The following is a 20,855-nucleotide window of genomic DNA, read 5'->3' on the forward strand; positions in this document are numbered from 1 at the left end:
GGTAATATTTCTTCACTTTCCATCTGGCATTTTGATCTGAAATTGCTGTTTCCTTTGGAAGGGGAATCAGGACTGCGAATAGGGATGTTTACTGCTGCTTTTTTAATACAAATACTATTATTTTATTGCTCTCCATGTCTTGTATCTTGGTGTCTAGTGAAGTGACCCTCATGTGATCAGCTTGTTTATAAATAAGGAATGAAAGAGCTGAAAGATTCCCCTTCCTTCAAGGAAATAATGTAATGTGGATGTTTGTCATCTGGTGTCTGTGAGAGATTGCCTGTAGCTGATCCCATGAAAGGCAGTGTCAGAGCCACGGGCAGCCAGCAGTAACTGCTGGTTCCGTTGGAGCAGATGTGCTCCAACTCTTAAATCATCCCAGCAGATGAGCTCTAATGGAACTGTTCTAACTGAAATATCTTTGTAAAAACTAAACTCATGAGTACTTGGGACTGTAGGTCATATTATGATAAGTTCCACAGCACTTTTGAGGATCTTTCCTCTTAAGCTTTTGGGGGTTTTGTTAAATTAAAGGAACTTTTGGCTTTGCTCTGATGCTTTCTACTTCTTCTGTTTGGGGTTTTTTTAAGTTTGCTTTGTTAGAAAAAGAGGACTGTATACACTTAGTAGATCCATTAGTCATCACTCTTTTAAAACTGTTTTATTTTAAGTCCAGTAGATATTCCATCTTTGTAATTTACCAAAAAAATAAATACTACCACAGTACCTCTGCCTCTGAAATATGCTTTTGTAAAACCATGAATAAGAGATAACTTATATTGTAGTCACTGTAAAAATTACTAGAAGTGGTAGGAAGATCATCCTGCTACAGCATCTGCATTTTCATTTGATTTTCAGCAGCTAAAGATTGTTTTACAGTATCATGAGAGTCTTGAAAATTAATAGATGAAGCTTGAGCAATTCTTCTTTAACTGCAGTCAAGAATACTGAGGTCAATCTTGAAATAGACATAAGGATAGTATTCTTGATTACTCAGTTGTAACCCAGGGATGTCCATGCCAGGCTGCAAAAGGAAGTAACATCTTTAGTACCAGTAAACCTGCACAGTTCCAAGCTCCAGGGGATTGCTTTTATGCTCCTTTCCCACAGATGCAATGGAGGATTTTATGTGCCATGCTTAAGGCGGGGAATTCACCACTGAAAATCTGCTCTGCTGCTTGCTTCAGGTTGCCTAGTGTAATTAGCATTGAGAATTCATGCCTATGCTGTTATGGACTTGCAGACTTTTTGTGTGCTTCAGCTCTAGAGCAACTCATCTCTGTCCTCCCTTCATGCAGTGAGACCTGTGCTTGCTGGTTTTAGGCTGTTTTGAAGGCCTGCTAGCTCATTTATTGCTTTAGCCTAAATTGTTTTGAATTGTAATTCAAAATACGGGGAAGGAGAAAGCAAGTACTGCTGCTTGTTGAAGGCCTAGGTTATTTGTGAATGACCATCTTTTACAGGGGACAGAGGTGTCACAGTCCTAGGATTTAGTTGCAAATTAATTTTTCTTGCTTGTGTTGATCTGAATGTTTATAGAAGATTTTAAGTGTTTTACCTAGAGGAACGGCCATAATTGAGCAGACCTATTTTGTTCTGGTTGCTGTAAACATCAGATGCTTCAACAGAAAATGTAAGCAATCTCTCTGCAATCTGAGCCTACCCTAATACAGTCTGTAACCAGCTGGGATCAGAGCTGCATCCAGGGCCCCTGTCATTACAAGATGTGAGGAGATGCTGCTCTAACCCCAGGACAGCATTCATTTGGCTAAGCTGAGAGAAGCTACAGCACGTGCACTTGCAGTCCAAATACATACATCCATTATACTTGCTGCTGCAACTTCATCCAGGTGTTTGAAGACCACGTTCAGGACATCTCTCAAGCGCTTCACAGACTTCCTATTTGGCTGCAGCAGCATTGCTTGGAAGTTCACAGGCAGGCCATACCTTGGAACACAACACAGGATCAGCTGCTGGGAAGGGGCACAGCTGTCTGCTCGTGCCCTTCTCCCTCCTCAGCCTCCAGGCATGCCCACTGGTGGCATGTTGCAGAAACAATGCTGCCTTCCCATTGGAAAGCATTTTCTTTTTGAAGCCAATAGTCAACTAAACTGTGTCTTTCTGTTCTCCCCTTCCCTATAAGTGCCCCCAAAGAATCATTTTTCATCAGATTCATGTGTCACCTTTTTCGTGGACATCTGTATTGTCACCTGTGAGCTCCTGGAGTGAAGTGTGTAAGGCACACACCTCAAGCAAGACAAAACAAGGTGTGTAAGGGTTCCTCCCACATAGGAACTCCGCCAGGAAGAGAGCAGTATGTTTTGACTTCCCCGGGAATCTGTGCGCACACTGTGTTTACTCACCTAAGGACAGATTCAACAAAAACTCTTAAGGCTTTCACATGAATCCAAGCCACAAATGCTTCACTGAAGTTCACCTTCAACCAGCGCAGTAAGGGGCCCTGTGAGAACAGAGCAGTGCTGTGATCCCCTCGCTGAGTGATCCAGCGCCATAGCCAGCACTGCCACTGAGGCTGGGATAGTTCCCAGGCAGCCTGATAGTGGCTCCCAGTCTATCAGAAACTCAAGTGACCTTGGGCAAATCATGTTATTGTTCTCATGCCTCAGTTTTATGGGCTAAATGGAGCTCACCAGAGACTGTTGGAACCATAAAGCCGTTTCTGAGAGAGGGGCTTAGGCATGCTGGTAGCAAAGGATGCCACTATGTGGGCCACCAGCTCACAAGGTGCTACTTACATATTGTTGTTTCTTGTCAGAAGCTAATTTCATCAGCTCTTCCTTTTCACATTTCAGTTCCTTCTCATCATAATAAAATTCTCGAACCATGAACCTACAATTGAATGACATTTGCTCTCACAAGCCTTAGTGCAGGCAATATGCACACTCATGTCTTTTTCTCTGGGAGAAGCAGGTAAGGGAAGTTGCTAGCCATTTAACAAGTTAAAGCATGTGGAGGGTGGGAGTTGAAATCACCCCCAGAAAGCCAGCTTCCTGCTGTCAGCAGAATGAAAGCAGAAATGGCAATTCCAGGATCTGTAATTCAGAGCTTAAAGAACATGATCACTGATTTTGCTACCACAGCTTCTTCCCACCCTGCCTTCTCAGTGGCTTGAGGACCAACAGCAACCCAAGCAGTCAAGAAGTCCTAAAATCAGCAATGGATTCAGTATGCTGCACACACAACAAGCCTCACCTGATCCTCATCTCTTGCTACCCTGCTCTGCCCAGCAGTCAGGGATTCTTACCTGTTCTCCCTGGCTTTAGCCTTAAAGTCATCCATCACTTTTCTAAATAGGGTCACAGTAAAGAGTCCTCCCTCTGCATCCTCAGCAATCATTCTGTGGGAGGGAAATCCACTGCTGTGATTTGACATGGCAAATCCCTCATGCCTTTTTTACCTACCTCACCTTCCCCTTTTGCAATTATTTTTATTTTCATTTATGATACTGAACAACACCCTGCTTTTTGAAGACTGCTGCAACAGTAACAGGGAACAATTACTTTACTTGCACTGGCTACTCTATCTCAATGTAAAATTCAATTGGTTTAGTTCCTGAGCCCACTGTAATACATCCACATTCTGCCTGCCTGATTTTTCTGTTTCTCGGTAACATTTCCCCACCTTTACAGGCACTTGGGTTCTTGAGACAGGCAGTAGACAAGACAGTTTGTTTCTTTCTCTGTGCTTTCCACCTTCTCCATTTCAGGTAATACCACTGTCAGCTCTTGTGCTCTGGACTGGATCTCATCGTCTGCACGAGCTGAGCAATGGAATATTTAAGTTCTAAGAAAGATTTTTTTACCCGAAGTGAAAGGATGAGATAATATGGCATTTGCTAGTGCAAATGACAGTATGCTGCCTTATTCTATGCTACAACAGGAAGCAATTAAAAATGCAGATTTTGTGTTTCATCTTTTTTATGAAGCACTTTCCGTAAAGCTCTTTGCGGTTGCATATGTCTGAACCTCAATTAATGTAATAAATTGCCTGTTTTACACAAAAAGAAGCAACGGCCTGATTGAAAGTAAAAAGAAATACATTATTGGAAAAGGAAACAACTAATTGTAAAAAACCTGACTTTTTTTTCTTTCATCTGTACTTTCCTTCAACAAACTAATTTCTATGTGAATTGCAAATATGTTAATGTGGAGCCTATGCATTAGACTAGTGATTTCCTCCAGGATCCACCCATTTGAGGGGCTGAAACATGACAGAAATCTCTGAAACAAACATGGAGCTTAATTTGGAATTTCACTTACTTGGTGGAGCGAGGTACTACCATATCTGAGAGTGATTCATAGGTCTTCTGCCACTGTAGGTAGCTTGCCCTTTGAGCAATGCAAAACAAAGCACACTAAATAAACACTACATACTGGAAAGCAAATGTTGATATATGTAGCTAATTAAGCTAATAACTTAGGGTAGAAGGGTTGAGCTCTTTGTCCTGGGTTATGTCATTAAGATACGTTAGGCCTCTCCTATCCTTTTCTCTCCTAGTCACTGGCTGAGGAGATGCTTCCCGCAATGCTACACCCTCAGTTTTCAGTTTGGATCTTGGCTTGAGGAAGGGTCAACATCAGGAAGCTGGTGGTGGAAAGAATGTGGCATATACTTCCAAGCTGCCACACAGTGTCCCATGCTCCAGGACCCCTGCACAAGCTGCCCTGGTCCATGGGTAGGTGTGCTACATCTACAATGTGCAATCCCAGAGCTGATCCAGTGCTAGACTGCATACATGGTGAATGCCAGCACTGTGGGAAAGGGAACAGGGGGATGGTATGAGTTTCCAAAGAGAGAAGTCTCTTTATAGCATGAATAAACTCAGATAATGAAGTCAACAAACTTACCTCAGATAGCCTTTTGCAATCTGGTTTTCAGAGACAGAGGAGTGATGGTGCTGTATGTGTGTGTTGGGACAGGGCTATATGGAGAGGAAAAATTTTGTGTAGGGCTCTGAGGAGAACATGGTGTAACTTCCCCATCGGTAGTAGTCATCCTATGTATGGGCACTTACAAGGACACAGCCAGCAGAAAGAAACTATGAGCTGAACATGTCTAATTCCTTTTAGAAATTTGCTATGCTGCAGTAAGAATCTGCTCTTCTTTTAGCCTATACTAGCTAGCAGCACTCTTGGCAGAAATTGTTCTTTCTTCTTTGCTAAGGGCTCCACCTGTGTCCCAGTCAGGGCACTCAGGAGCTGCCCTGACCTGACCCAGTATCACCTGGTTCCGGTGTTTAGGCCTGGGACTCAATGGCACACGGGGTGTGTGCACACACTGTTGTCTTACTTTGGCACCACGACGAGCAGCGTGATAAGGTACTCAGAATTCAGAACAAAGTCTTCTTTGTGCACTATGTCTGCCAGGGTCCGGGTTAGTAGATTTCCCCTAGAGTGAAGAAGACAAAGTAAAAAAACCAGTAGCAGGAACTCAGCAGCAGAACATTGGAGGCATTGTGCGGTGGGTGGAGATGCTAATAGTATTTACTGGAGTAAAAGAAGGCCCAGAAGGAGGTGGGCTAAAGGACACAGCTACACTTCTGAAATGGCTGTTTTGTTATTTTTACTGCAACTAAAAGAATCAAAAGGTAATTAATACTAAGGACACAATATTGGTGACTAGCAGGAGGCCCTTTATGCCAGTTTATGCCCTTTATGTAAAACTACACCACTCTGCTGCCATTGTTTTTACAGTAAGGGTATAAATACTTGGGAAGTGCACATCTGCTCTCAGACACTGCCACGTCTTGTGGGAAGCACCTCCTCTCACAAGAAGCCTGTTGAGCTGCTTGCGTGACCGTGCTGCAGGCAGAGTGAGCCATATAAATACAGACCTAAGCATCCCAGCAACCTGGCATTCCTGGACTGCTGTGGGCAAGCACACTGAGACATCTCCTGCTGAATGTCAACAAGAGCAGCAGTCACCAGCACAGGTGGGACCTGCAGGAGGTCTCCACAGACTAAGCCCACCAGACCACATTAATTCCTAGGACATGTAGATAGCCAGGGCTGGCTGTATATGGCTGGAAAGCACTAGGTGTGAAAAGGAGCTGCCCTCCTTGTCACTGGGCAAGAGTGAAGAAGAACATAAACTAATAGTTTTTAGTTTGAGCTTCACTGGGCCAGTCTAAATATCAACCAACTGGCTGGTAACTTATTAAATTTTTGTTCAACCCGAGCTATTTGGCACTGGTGGACATCAGAACTGTCAGCATTTAAAGATGGATAGAATGGTGACAGGAAGATTGTCCCTGGCCATGAGGTCTCCATTCTTTTCCCTCCTCATGTTGCTGCCAGCCTGGCTGGCTGCAGTATGAGGCAGACACCTGTGCCCTGTGTCCAGTCCTGAGTAGGAATCATGGCACATATGAGCATGTGTTGGTTGAGGGCTAGCAGACCATCATCTAAGTTGCTTTAAATTTACTAGTTGTTGGATTTGGGCATTCTCCCCAGTGATATCCTAGAAAAAACTCCAGGTATCAGCACTGACATAGGCAAAGACCATAAGAAGATGAAGACAGGAGAGAGAACATTTGGGAAGACTTTAACACATTACCTGAACCAACAGAAGAAAGAAAACAAAAATATAAGTGGGATGCTGGTGAGGTGCAGGATCAAGCAAGCAGAGCTGTTTCCTATGGGAGCTTTGCAAATGCTGTTCAGAAAATAGGGCACAGCTCCATGTGGCAAAGGAATCCACCAGTTGACACAGCTCATCTAATTTCTGACTCCCTGAAGTCCCATCAGGGCAAAAGAGTTGACTATTTCCAAGACTGCCTTCTCACACTGTCAATAAAATCCTAATAGGAACTTCAGTCTCCCTGAGCTGATCTTGAGATACATCAGCTACCCCAGCACCTGTTTTCACTGGGTCTCTAAATGCTCAGCATGCTCCAAAGCTGGAAAAGTTGTTCCCACCAGAATACACGTGGCCCACCACACCACAATGGGTGTGAGCACACACTGCCCACATTTCAGCCCCGTAACAACATCCCCAGTGCTAAATACTTACATTGTTTTCTTCTCCAGGCTCTGCAAATTTCCTTTAATGTTGTTGTACGCAGCTGATCGGGTCTTCAGGTCTGCTTCAATTTGAGTCACTTGCTAAAACAAAGTGAAAAAAGGGAGTCACTGCAGTTCTTGAGGCCTTGTCCCGCTACTATCACACCTTAACACAGAGACTTAACACAGCTGCCAGCCCCCCTAAAACCACCGGCCAGTGGCCAAGAGAGAGCCAGGGTCAGAGCTCCCCTGTGGCAAAGGCCTCTGCAGAAAATAGGGTTCAGTCAGCTGTTGCTGATGGTGTGCTAGAGATGTACCTAAGGGGCAAGTTCGTGGTTTTATTTATTAACTACATTGAACAACAACACATCATACCTTTCTGAATGAACTGACAGTGTAAATAATTCATTCAGCCTGAAGGCATTTGATTTAATGTCAGACCAGCAATTTCACAAAAAACACCTCCAAAGTGGAGAATAATACAGCAGAATATGAACAAATAAAAAAAGAATATTACAATGAAGGGGATAAAAGTGCAGAAAACATATCAATGTACTCTAGTGAATCTGATAAAGTGCCATATACTTACAGATTGAATAGGTTTCAATATATATATCATTATTATTGCAGCAGAAATTAAAAATAATATCAACTGCTTTAGTACAAAGTGTGTGCCTCTGAGCTTGCTCCTGCCCAAACCAAAGGCAAAGCTCCCACTGACTGCCATAAGAGGAAGAATCACAACCAGCCAAAAGACATGCTTCCCCATGCTTACATCTTAAAATCTGGAGTACAATTTACCTTTGCTAATGCTTCTGATATATTCTTCAGCGGCTGCTTTATGGGATATTTGGCCATGTCCCACTCAAACCGTGTCAAGTAGCTAATTAGGTCAACTGAAAATGCAAAGAGATGCATGAAAGCAGATAGTGTACCAGATGGCAGGTCAAGGTTTGGGGAGTAGTCCCCAGCTATTGCTTAGGTATAGCTTTGATTAAATTTAGAGCATTAACCAGAAGCCCACCTCTCAATTCTTACAGAGATTTGATCTAGATCAAATATGCACAGATCCTATGTCCAATCTATTCAACTTTCTAAACATCCCCAAACTTAAAAGTTAAGCCAAAAATCTTTTCTGCATTACACTAAACAGTACAGAAAAAGTGTAAAATTATCTGTATCAGTGCGACACAGCAATGTACAACTATTCTTCTTCACAGTAAAAAGAGTTTTGTGTAATCTCAATCTTGATTTTTGCAATATGCCTGAATTTAATCCCAGCAACAGCTATCAGAAAAATACTTTGTGCCCAGGATCAGCAGTAATATTCAGGGTTGCTGAGAGCTTGATCAATTGTATTAAGAGCACAGCAGATGTCACTTCTTTGTGATTCAGTCAAATGCTCACTAGAAATCAAACAAATGCAGGTGCAATGCGGAATTCCTCATTGACTTTGCACACAGGCCTCCATTTCACACAAAGCTAGAGACTATTTATATAATAGATAAATTCAGACACAGCATCCAAGAACAGAAATTCACAGCAAGGACCTGTGCATGCAACCCCCAAACCAAGGCACCCTCAGACCACAGGGACCCACAGCTTCTTTCCAGAATGATGGAGAAACTAACACATACAACACCCAGCTCCTAGAACAAGGTTTTCCTGTTTCACTGTTTGAAGATTAAGGGTTCTTGATGTTAGAAAACATTAAGGCTTAGTACACTATGGTACCAAATAAGGAATTCTCCTTCAGCAGCTCATGAAATCAAACAGCTCTTTGTCTGAGTCTGAGGGTCTTTGGATGCTGAACACACTGCTACATGGTGTTCTTGCATACCTTTTATAGGATGGGGTGAAGTCATGCATCCTGCCACAATGAGAATGACTGCGAGTGCCCCCCAGAAGTTTAGGGAGACAAGAGGAAGGCAGCAGGCAGTGTCTCAAGGTCTAGCCAAACAGGCCAGAAGCACTAAAGAGTGGACTTCCTTCCAGACCAGGAGGGTAAATATGGGGAAGGTCTGGGAAGTTGCTCTGAAGTGATAGAGAGCAAAACAAGCTCAAGGTGCCAAGTAAAAGGATACGCAAGCTGGGGCCCTTCAGTGTTCTTTGCTGCCTTGTTCAGGGAGTTAATTCAGTCCCACAGCAAGGTTTGAGCACAATTTCCTATGAGCTGGACTTCGTGGTTTACGAAAAACTTTATGAACCAAGATGCAAGAGAAGGAATATGAAAAACTGTGTAATTGCCATACTATCAGGCTGAGGGTACTCCACGGTCTCATGTGATACTGAATATCCTTGACAGGAGAGCACTATCCTTTCCATGGACTTCTCTCACCCCACAACAGAGTCAGTTTACCCTATTAGATTTCCAGAGCATGGAAAGTCTTATGTTAGAAGAAATAGGCTTCTTAGCAAGAGATAAACTGCCTGGAAGGCAGAGAGCACTTGCCAAGGCAGTGTTCTCTCCCTCTTTCAAAACCACAGCTGTGTCAATGTACCCCACATCCAATGGACAAGTCATAGGGAAAATATCCAATCCTTCCTGCTTATTTCTGCTCAGGAATGAGCAAATTCCCTTGCAAAGGGAGGGTATGGAAAAGGGGCAAAACTGCAAAAGATTGGGAGAGCTATGACACAGCTGCTGTGTGCACAGCTCTCCATTGGTGCTTGCTCATGATCTCTGTGGGGAAGGCAGAGAGATCAAAAATACTTCAGCAACAAAGTTCACACAACATTTCCAGCACGGGGTACCCAACACAAGGATTTCATTCACCTTGCTCCCTTTCTTCTAAGCTCATGTGCTTAGGCTTCATAGACACAGGCTCTTTAAAGACAGACACTGACCTGTATATAGCTAATGAGATGTAAAAGTTCCCTGAAGAACTTCACGTGCCCCTTCTATCCTCACATTCTTTGAATCTCAGCAGCATCCAAATGTTGGGCAGTTGAGCACAGCAGGAGTTCTCAGCCCAGTGTTTCAAGCTCACTCCTCAGTGAGCTTGCCAGTTCTGGCTGGCACTGGTGCGAGTTAGTTTAGCAGCCTAATCTTGGGGATGCCACAAACTACTGTGAACAAGCTAGAAGAGCTGTGTTGAAAATACCAAGTAAACCCTGCACCCTGATGCTCCTGGAATGGCATTCCTCATTTATGGAACCTGTTGAGTCACTTCAAAAAGGCTTCACACAGCTGCCCACTCAGGAGAGATGATTCCTACCAGCTCTCAGCTGCCCAGGGAACCCACAGCCTGAATGCCTCATAATCCAACTTACACAACAGCTCTAAAAGCAATGTTAAATACTTCCTCTCCAAAACACTTAATTCATCAAGATTGTTATGCTTCCCATTTTGCTTTGTGTTGGGCTCACTATAAAGAATGGAGTTATTCCATCACTTACCAAATTTTTAAACTCATTTAGGTTTAACACTTCTATAAATGGACAAGAATTGGGTATGAATCTTTGAAGAAAAGCTTTATATACATTTCAAGACAGGTTATTTATGCTGTCATGATATATTAAAAGTTTCTATATTACGCAAGCACACGTTTCCCTCTATAAGAGAGATATTTGCATGTGGCTGCTTTCAGCCATTGTCCACTGAAAAGTTGAGTGTCTGTGTATGTGTGTGTGTGCAAGTTCATGTAACTAAAATTGCTGTATTTTTCACTACTTTGCTTTTTTTCCCCCTACAAATCTAACAAAAATCTTTTTAGACACACAGCCACCACCAAACTGTTCTTCGGGTTATATACAAGTGAGCTAAAGTCATTGTTACTTAAAACTGTCTTGGGATGGCCAAATAGTGTGAAACAGGACCATACAGCAAGAAATTGTGTCTTATAATTTTGTTTCTGATTTCACAACCTCGAGGAAGTCTTCATAGTTCTCTTGCTAATCAGAAAAGGAAGGAGGAAGAATTGGTACAATAAAGTTGCTGGTGCTTATGAAGACTGGCATTGGAATATATTTGGAGAATCCTCATATACTAAAGCTTATGAAGACTGGCATTGGAATATATTTGGGGAATCCTCATATACTAAAGCTGACTTCATTTTTTAAGATGCAGTCAATAATCTTTAAAAGGTTGATGTCCTAATTCAATATTATTTGTTTGGATGACCAAACCTAGACAGAGGAAATTAGTAACACATGCAAGTAATTTCCATATCCTTCTAGTACAACACATGCAGAGCCAATAGGGAAAAAATGGTGTAAAAAAGGGAAACAAAGGAAATGAACAAAACCTGTTGTTTCTCAAGTCATAGGGATATCGTGATCAAGCTACGAGGTTGTTACTTGAGAAATCCATCGTAACCTGATCACTGTATCTCTACAACCAGACCAAGACTTGTGTCTAGCACTAATATACACAAATGCATGCATGTAACAACACCACAACCATCAGTCCTCAACATACTTTGGAGACATTTCATTTTATCCTTTAACCCTGAAACACAGTAAATGGGATTATTGTATTTCTTGAACAGTTGCACCCATCAGACATCAGTTTTATATCATTCAAGGCCATTTCTAAAATAACTTCCTCCTCATCCTTTACTAATACAGGTCTGAAGTAAAACATTGCAGACAAAGAGAGATGGAGTGTGCACTCTTAATTTATCCAAAAGCATCATGCTGCAAGTCTGTAATCAGCATGCATACCACATCCAATTTTGTTGTATTTTTCCAGAATAGCTGGGGAATGCAAATTACTAATAGATCACTGGGAGTTGTCACACAGCCATACGGAATGAGATTTAGGTGCCCTTAAGAAATCAAGCCCAGGCAGAGCACAGAAGTGTGCTAGGTCATACTAGGAGTGAACAAGGATGTCTCTTACTTTCATCTTCACTCCAAAGTTAGCTTCTGCTGAGAAAAATGGGAGCAGGCTAGACACGTTCTTATAAAATGTTGCTGATGGTTGTCCTTTCTAAAGTGTGATGGTTTCAATTCCACATATTCATATTCTGAAGCAAGCAAAAGCAGCATCAATGCATTCAAACCCCCACATTCACAGCACCTACCTCCATTGGCCAGAAGATTTTCCTGGACTTTATCTTTTGAGTCCTCCAAAACTTCTCCTATGTACTGGGCTATTTTCTTTATTACGCTTAAGTGTAACAAGAGAAACTTTGTTAGTGAAGAAACAAAATTCTTACAAAACAGTTTTACAATGATCTGATAAACACAGAAATGCCCAAACAAAACACTTCTGAAGCAAGGCAGGTTAATTTGCAATTAAAATGATAATAAAAGATCTAGGACATAATGCAGAACTAAATGTCTTACCTCTAAATACACTGATCTCTGCAAAAACATAGGTAATGTCATTTTGCCTGTGCTCTGGACTTTCAGAAGATCAAGATTCAGTCTTCTGTACACTCATTATACACATAGCAGAAACCAGAAGGCAAGAAAGGCAAGGAACTCATCTTTAAAACTCCCAAGGTGATGAAGGCAAAGGAGGCTACATACAGACATTGACTGAATATCTGTTCCATAGGATGCTGATGAAATCCTCAGGACTCACTGACAAAAGGTTCTCAGAAAATACTCAGGGAAAAATAGCATTATCTTGCTTGATGGGGAATTTCTTTCTTATTACTTTTCTTTAAAGGACTCTTTTTTTGTCTTTTAGCATGGTGGACAAGACACTCCTTTAAGGTGTAGGAGAACCAGATTCAAATCCGTCTGTCCAATTCAGAGTAGTGATTTGTACAGAGACCCTCCTAGAGAACACTGTCTCCAATGTGCCACTTACTCTTCGCTTATTTTAAGAAATTAATTAATCAAGTCACTCCAGCACTAGTTCCCCCATGTGTAGTCAAGGTACCTGTCTCATACAGGCTGAGACACTTTCTGGTTGTTTAAGTATCCCTCTGCACTCAACAATATTCACAGAATTGGTTGGCAGTTCCCTAACTGTCCTAGGTCAACTACGCCTTGTAAAAAACTCAGCAGCTACAAGGTTACTGCCCGACCATTAAATTGGCAGAGTCAAAGTGGACACAATCCTTGGCATTGTGACAGGGAGTGTAAGAGCAGGCTTCATTTCTACTTTATTTCTCTTTCTTTCCTTTCTGAGGGAAGACTACTACAGCTGCAGACGAGCTGGAGACTGAAGGGGCATCTACAGTGTTGGGACAATGTGTTGTTGTGACCAACCCTATGGTTTTCAAGAGCAGGAAAAGGACTTTGGTCCAGGTATAGATACCAGAAAGCATCAGAGAAGAAGATTTTTCTTTCATGTGCTGCAAAGCAGTTGCATCTATCTCTGTTACCGTGAAGAAACAAAGTCTTGGGAAAACTTTTCCAGACAGGTAGGAAGAATCTGAGATTTCTGATGCTGCCAAGAATGCAGTACTTAAAAAATTCGTGCTGTCTGAGGTCAACTTAGTCTGAAGAAGAAATCTCCTTGTGACCTTTCAGTATATAAAGGGCTCTTATAAAAAAGTTGGACAGAGGCTTTTTACCAGTGCCTATAGTGACAGGACAAGAGGCAACAGTTTTAAATTAAGAGTAGATTTAGACTGGACATAAAGAAAGAAATTCTTTACTGTGAGGGTGATGAGGCACTGGCACAGGTTGCCCAGGGAAGGTGTGGATGCCCAGTCCCTGGAAGACTTCAAGGCCAGGTTGGATAGGGTTTTGAGTAGTCTGGTCTAACGAGAGGTGTTCCTGCCTATGGCAGGGGGTTGTAACTAGAGGATCTTTAAAGTACCCTTTCAACTCAAATCATTCATGACCCTGGACAGGTGCAGTTCAGAGTGCCTGTAGGAGGAATCTATACCACTGTGCTCCAGTTCACATCCCTTTCTCAGAGCTGCTGCAGTTTTTCACCATCTGGCTGTAGGGACCTGGAGTACAGCACGTGTTGCCCACACTCAGGCGGGGGGGGGGGGCTGAGGTTCCCTGACAATTGCAACCTTGCCAAGCACTTCTGCAAATTTCAGCTTGTAGATAGAGCTGGTTTTTGTCTCCTTCACGATGCTCAGAGAGCCCCAAGGAACTTGTAAGAAGACAGCACTTGGTAAAATCAGCACAGAAGGAGGCTAAAGACATTATAGAGAAAGCAGTTCATAGGGACTTGTATAAACTAGGAGCTTCTCCAAATGGCTTAAGCTGCTTACTCGAGTGCATCTGGTGGCCGACCTGACAGATGGGAGACAGCTCTGGCCTCTCTCCATGGATACAAAGGGTGGGACAGGTGTGTGCTCTCATGTACCTGACAATCCTACCTACCCAAGCAAGGCTTGGCTCCCTTCCCACCCACACATCCCATGGTCCCTGCAGCAGGATACAGGCACATTGTGTGTAATACACTGTGCCAGAGCAATGTTCTCCAGTCCTGCCTTAGGCTCTGTGCCTTGCATTGCATCCTGTGAAATGCAAGTGGCATTCACTCACCCAATGCATTTCCCGTGCAAAGACAGAACCCATTCCCTCTACACCACTAATGTCTGGGGAAAATGACAGGAATCAGACCCCTGGAGGAGATCTACTGACTACACTGACATCCAACAATGTGCAGTTTTCACAGCCAACCATCACATCTCTGCCTTTAGATGAGATAAATCCCATCTTGAGTAAATATCATGATCAAATGATGCTTTATAAAAAGAGAGACTTTCAGCAAGACTTCTTCAAGAAGTAGTAATAAAAATCTGTAAAGGGAATAACTTCATTTTACCTACTATTATATCTTGAGACTGACTGAGGTTTTGCTTCTGCAACTGCTGCAATGTCATTAGCTAAAAAAAAAAAAAAAAAAAAAAAAAAAAAAAGGTCTAACACTCTTTAAGCTCTTTACATGATACTGAGAAAGAAAGGGTGCTACCTGCCAGGCCTCTGAAACATTGCAGGGAGCAGAAGCCCTGCAATCTGAGGCCACTCCCAAACATGCCCTGGACTGAGGAGCAGAGAGAACCCCCGAGTAAGAGTGACCCAGGAGACTGTCAGCTTTTGAGAGAGCTCCATGCTAACACAGGACGACATGGAAAAACACTCCTCCTCCCTGTGTAAATAAATAATAAAAGTATGTGGAAACAATAGCTCCTGCAAACTCTTGCCCCTTCTCTGCTGTCCTGGCAGGAGGCAGTGCTGACAGGTTTGCACTGCCTGGCTTTACTGGCAGCTGTGTTTATCCAGCAACAGTTCAGCAGGCAGCTCTCTCACAGGACCAGGAACATAAATGCTCAGGTCATCTGAACAGGCTTGTAACCCTCCGGATGCCATTTACTTCAACCAAGTGCAAGTGCTGGGCATTTTAACCCCTGAATCACAATTCAGACATAAAACCTGAGGTACTTATTTAATACAAAACGTTTTTGTATGTCTTAGTGGGACTCAATCTGCTAATACCTTTATTATTCTGTTATTCTCTGTTACTACTCTAATGTTACTACTCTCATGCAGTTTTCTTATTTTTCAAAACATCTTTCTTATTTTTAAATCTTGTTGATCCTTCCTGGTTACCTATCTTGACAGGCAAGTGAGACAAACAGGAAGAGTCCTTGCCTCAGCAGGCTACAGTGGAAGGGCCTCACTGACCCCTTTGCTCCATGCCTAGAGCCCATCAGAGGGTAAGAGTCATTACTGGCATTAAAGAGACAATTAGTGCAGTAAAGTGGTGTTCAGCTTGAACAAGCAGCTGTATCGTGCTGGCACATAAAGACAAAGATAACAGATGGAGTCAGTGAGCCTAAGGAGCTCCTACTGACATTTAACTTCTAACTGCCCTCCATATTACATGGATTCTGCAGTCAGCTTTTCAGAAGTCTTAATTCTTCACAAAGCTGGGAATTAGTTCTACCTTTCTGAAAAATCAGTTTTGATGATTTCTGGCAGCCCTCAAACCCAGACTACACAGTTGCTCCCTATCTGCTGTCCTGACTAGAGACACAGAATCACAGAAATTCTGAGTTCCAAGACATCCACAAGGATCATCAAACACTTTCCGTTAGAGCAGACAGCAGATATTGGCATTGTCTCTCTCCAAATTTGCCCCCGTTTCCACTTCCTCAAGAATCTCTGCAATTGAAGAAGCTGGAATGTGTTACAAAGAATATGGGGCAGCACTTTTGACAGGGTCAAGATAGAGATGGTATTGCTGAAAAATTAAGTTGATCTGTCTTGCCTAAAGTCCTGAAAAAGCAATAGGGTTTAGTTTTAAGTAGTCCTGTGAAGAGAAGGGTGTTAGACTCAATGACAATGATGAATTAATTTCAACTCAAGATATGAATCATATGCTATGATTCTAAAAGATCAGTCTTATGTGCAACCCAGAGTTATCAGATGCAATCATTCTAATACAACCCTTATGTAGCACCAGTAAAATCAGAATAAAGAATGCTACGGAGAAATGTATTCTAGCAGACCAACTTTTACCTAAAATGCCTAGCATCAATGCAGTTTATATCAGAGCTGCTGTATATCTTTGCAACTGCCACAAAAAGATCTCTGAAAGGATTGAGCATATTTAGACAAGAAAATGCTTATCAGTCTGGACTGGGAGAAAAAAGGCAAAAAGACCCAGAGCTAACATGTCTCTGTGACCAAAACTACATGTGAGGTAAGCTGCCAAAGCAAAAAATAGAACAAAGCAGAAAAACCCAGCAGCTTATACCTTCACTGCCTCAAAGTCTACCTTGTGCCATGAAGTATCTTAAAAACTGGCATTTTCTCAGCTTGCTGTACTGCACTATTCTTTTGTGTAACATTGGGTCAGTTTGTCCCAAAAGGCAAACTTGGCAATTGTCAGCAAGATCATGTAAATCTTTGCTTAAGTAGGTTTAATGTAATATGAGTCAATATTCAGGTTTTTAAGGAGTTTAAAAGCCTGAGAAGGAGAGGTCTGGACTTCATTCAAAAGAATATAATCCATAGAAGTCCTCTATGTGGTTGAAAAGGGATAGAAGGTTCAATAGAAATATTCTGTCAAAACAAGATCAGGGAGGACTTCACATTCTCTAAATGTTGTTTAATCAAGTTTCTGGATGAGGTGAGATGTTCTTTAAAACAAAACCAAAAGCACAAAACAAAACAAAATAACCCCACAACCCACCATTTAAAGCAGTTTTCTTATAAAAAATGGCTTCCCTAGTACTGCCACTCAAATGGATTGCTGTGCTGACAAAGCTACCATGGAAATAATTCAGCTAAATTTTAAAGAATGAGCCTTTCTTTGTGATAACTCCATGACAATCAACACAAGGGTTAAACAAAGCCTATCCACATTATTCCAGTTGTAGTCCAGGCTGAACTGAATCAGACCGAGGTGAACACAAGGACATACCATCCCATAAAAACAATGTCTGTTTCTCATTTGTAGGTGGTAAATAAGATCTATTTTACCTTTCAGCAAAGCTATCAAGTTTTCCCAACTCATCTGACAGACCAACAAGAGCATCCAGTGTCCCAACCTGTGCAGAAGATGAGAATTAAGTGAATGATGCATAACTCTGTCTAAGGCTGCTGTTGGCAGAGCCTTAAGGAGACTGACTTGTCCTTAGTACATGTGAACTTAACTGTTTGGCAAAACTTTATTTACTTGGTGGAAAATAGTAGCAATTCCTTTACCCAAGAACTAGGGCATAAAAAGCCTTTTCCAATAAAGGAAAAAAGTATGCATAGTCTCAAGATTACACATCAGTGCCTTTCTTCCTGTTTTTACTTTGTCCTCTATCAGCAAGCTACATAGAATAGTCTTTAACCAGACAAAACAGTGACTGGAAATGCACACAAATAATGCACACATACAAACAAGTGAAATGTACTGAGAGAACAAAGGGAAGCAGCACTTATTCAAAAGGAGGTATCTGACTGTGTTCTCTGTTATTACCAAAGCAAGTCTCTCACAAAGCCATTTCTGACCAACATCTGCTTTTTGAATCACTGTCAGTCATAACCCCATATTCATGGTATTGCAGCATATTGCCAAACCTTTTCTTGTAATGTTGCCAGCTCAACATTATATAGGGTCAATCTAAGGGAGAAGAAACTAATTTTATGTAGAACAAATAGAATTTGAATGAGCATCTTCAGATACTCCAAATGCTTTACTTCCTGCAAGATAAGCAGACTCTCACCACCCACCAGTGGGGTAAGGTCTACAGATGGGAAAATAAGGTCCACGGATGATAAAAATTTTATCAATCTCAGGTGTGCATACAAAAAAGCAACAGTCTTCTCTGTCAGTAGTCTCGCTGTCATGGCTGTGGATAGTCAGCTACTCCCTTTGCATTAGCAATCCACAGTGTACCATGCTGTATGACTGATGACTAGGAGCAAATTGTACATGGAATGCAACAGATCAGTTATTTAACATCTCACTCATGTTCACTCCTTACACATGTACCCTTCCAACGTGAAGCTCAGCTTCAAGCACCATGACATTTTCTCTCTGATCAATTTTCAGTTAACTGAACACAACTCATACTATCCCAGATGATAAATCCTGTATTTATCAGGATTTATCCTGATAAAGGTCTTTAGCCCTGGCTAATGCTGCTGTATTGCCGATACACAAACCCCTTTCTCACTTACCTTTAAGTCTGGAATATGGAATTTACTGTTGCTGGACAGGTTAGATTTCGATGTCACAGTGTTCATTCTCTCCCATGCCTGCAGATTTGTTTTGTCTCCTGGGGCAGAAATTAGCCAGAACTCCGACATGATCTAATATTTTCCCTTGACTGCTGGTCACTGTAGAAACTCAAAGCAGGTAAGTGGCTAAAAGGGCACCACACAAAAGTGTTCTTCCCTACGTACAGAAAAAGTTAGAACAGATCACTGATTTCTTCAGAAACACCAGGAGAGTGAGTCAGTTCTGTGTCTCAGGCTGAAATGGAACATGACCTTCTCCAGAATGTCACGGAAAGAGTGTGGCTGTTCCTTCCTTCTCAGGATTGTTCTATCCAGTTTCTGCATGGAGAAATGAAGCTTCCTCCTCCCCTTTTCCCTCCCAGCCTGCTCCATTTGCCTTGCGCTTAAAGTTCAGTGCCTACTGGGGAGCTTGAGGGCTTCACCAAACCACCTAAATGTAATAAAAAATATCTGTTTGATAAATATTCTCTCTCAAATTGTTGGACATTTGCAAAAAAAAAAAAAAAAAAAACGAAAGCAAGACCTCTGCTGAACACAGAGGCTGCAAAATATGCCATTGGCAAGATGTAATATTGCTCTCTTCTGTTTTTTCTTCCCAGGCTCGATAGGAAGGAGCTGGAGGAAGGGAAGTCCTGGCGTAGAGGGACGGGTATTGGCAGAGCCACACAGATGGAACAGTGGAGAGAATATAGACGGAAAACTACTATGGTGCAAAGCAAAGAGATGAGGGCAGGAGAGCGAGCAGCTGGCAACCCACTACAACCCTCCCTTGCTTCCCGAGAGCTCCCGCGGAGCATCCCCGCCACACGCCCTCGCTCTCAGGTGCTCGGGACAGGGCAGGTGCGGCACTCGCCGCCCCTCGGCACCCGCGCCGGGCCCGCCGTGCCCGAGCCCCGCCAGCACGGCAGTGGGGGGCGGCCGGGGCCCCGCGGGGCACTGCCCGCTGCTTTACCTGCCCGCTGCTTGCTTCTCCTGCCCGCTGCTTGTCACTCCTGCCCGCTGCTTTACCTGCCCGCTGCCTCTCCTGCCCGCTGCTTGCTTCTCCTGCCCGCTGCCTCTCCTGCCCGCTGCTTTACCTGCCCGCTGCCTCTCCTGCCCGCTGCTTTACCTGCCCGCTGCCTCTCCTGCCCGCTGCTTGTCACTCCTGCCCGCTGCGTCTCCTGCCCGCTGCTTGCTTCTCCTGCCCGCTGCTCGTCTCTCCTGCCCGCTCCTTTACCTGCCCGCTGCTCGTCTCTCCTGCCCGCGGGCGCCGCTCCCCGTGTCCCGCCGCTCCCGGCGGCTCCCGGCGGGGACATGCCCGGAGCAGCGGACGGGCAGGGTCGGGGCGGAGCGGCCGCCGCATCCACGGCTGAGTGCGAGGGGACCAGGGCTCCCTCAAGGGGCACAGCGGGCTGCTGAGCCTAGCGACTTAAAGCTCCGTCACAGCTCTGACTAGGGCAACTGTGCATCTTCTTGCTGTCTTTTAAACTGGTGCAAACAATGTAGACGCCATTCGTTTTTATTAAACACTGACAACCTTTAGCAAGCCTGAAGATTCCAGAATAATTAAAGGAACTTCTAGGAAACTCTTGTTTCCGGGACTTCCTTAAGCACTTCATTTAACAAATACGCGGTGCAGGAGTCTGCAAAGCAGTGATGCTTACATTCCTGGTGATGCTTCTTCCTTCATCTCTAGCTGCGGCTTTTAGTCTTTACCAAATCTTGAGCCTGTCCTACATTGCCATAAGCTTGGTTAAGACATTGGGAGTATTTCACAGGTTGTGCGGAATGATGTTCTCCAGGTATTTCTAATCCAGGCATGCTCTGAAGATAACAAGTATCTAAATACTCAGTACCTTCCTCTGAGAGGCATTTCTGCAAGAAGGAGTCAAGCCCCCTTGCTGGGAGATATATCGAGTTCTCATCTTCCAGTTGAGTGGTCTAATTCCTTGCTGTCATACAGCACTTAGGCAATCTGCTATTACTGGGGCTTATTTTCTTCAAGAAATGGTGTATTTTTAACTTGTGTTTCTCTGTAACAAAGTTAAATGAAGCCCTCACAAGAAATTAAACAGAAGGATGCTCTTGGAGTTTTTTTACCTGCTGTAAACTGAGAGGGTTTGAGATGCTGGGGCCAGGCAGGTCTGGTCATGCACTGAAGCAGAGCTCTTGAGACTTCAAGAACTTTGAATGAAGATCACTAAAAGATGTAAGTGTCTTCAGCACTAGGAAGAAACAGATGATGCA

General features: G+C 43.1%; 1 protein-coding gene across 2 annotated transcripts; it reads right to left on the reverse strand.

The window, feature by feature from the left end:
- Nucleotides 1-631: 631 nt before the first annotated feature.
- ATP6V1C2 (ATPase H+ transporting V1 subunit C2) lies at nt 632-19,124 on the reverse strand. Of its 2 annotated transcripts, XM_066314800.1 has the most exons (13): nt 18,570-19,124; nt 17,379-17,446; nt 12,050-12,135; nt 11,443-11,472; nt 7,824-7,918; nt 7,033-7,124; nt 5,311-5,409; nt 4,281-4,349; nt 3,266-3,358; nt 2,757-2,850; nt 2,364-2,461; nt 1,818-1,947; nt 632-1,024 (listed from the first exon to the last, which is right to left on the reverse strand). In XM_066314800.1, exons 1-13 carry the CDS (start codon nt 18,696-18,698, stop codon nt 929-931), a joined length of 1,179 nt encoding a protein of 392 aa, XP_066170897.1. In that variant the 5' UTR covers nt 18,699-19,124; the 3' UTR covers nt 632-928. The 2 variants fall into 2 exon arrangements, with proteins under 2 accessions (XP_066170897.1, XP_066170898.1); XM_066314801.1 differs by lacking the exon at nt 11,443-11,472 and having other exon boundaries at nt 18,570-19,122.
- Between the last annotated feature and the right edge of the window lie 1,731 nt (nt 19,125-20,855).

Source organism: Sylvia atricapilla, chromosome 3, assembly GCF_009819655.1.
Source record: "Sylvia atricapilla isolate bSylAtr1 chromosome 3, bSylAtr1.pri, whole genome shotgun sequence".
Classification (NCBI taxonomy): domain Eukaryota; kingdom Metazoa; phylum Chordata; class Aves; order Passeriformes; family Sylviidae; genus Sylvia; species Sylvia atricapilla.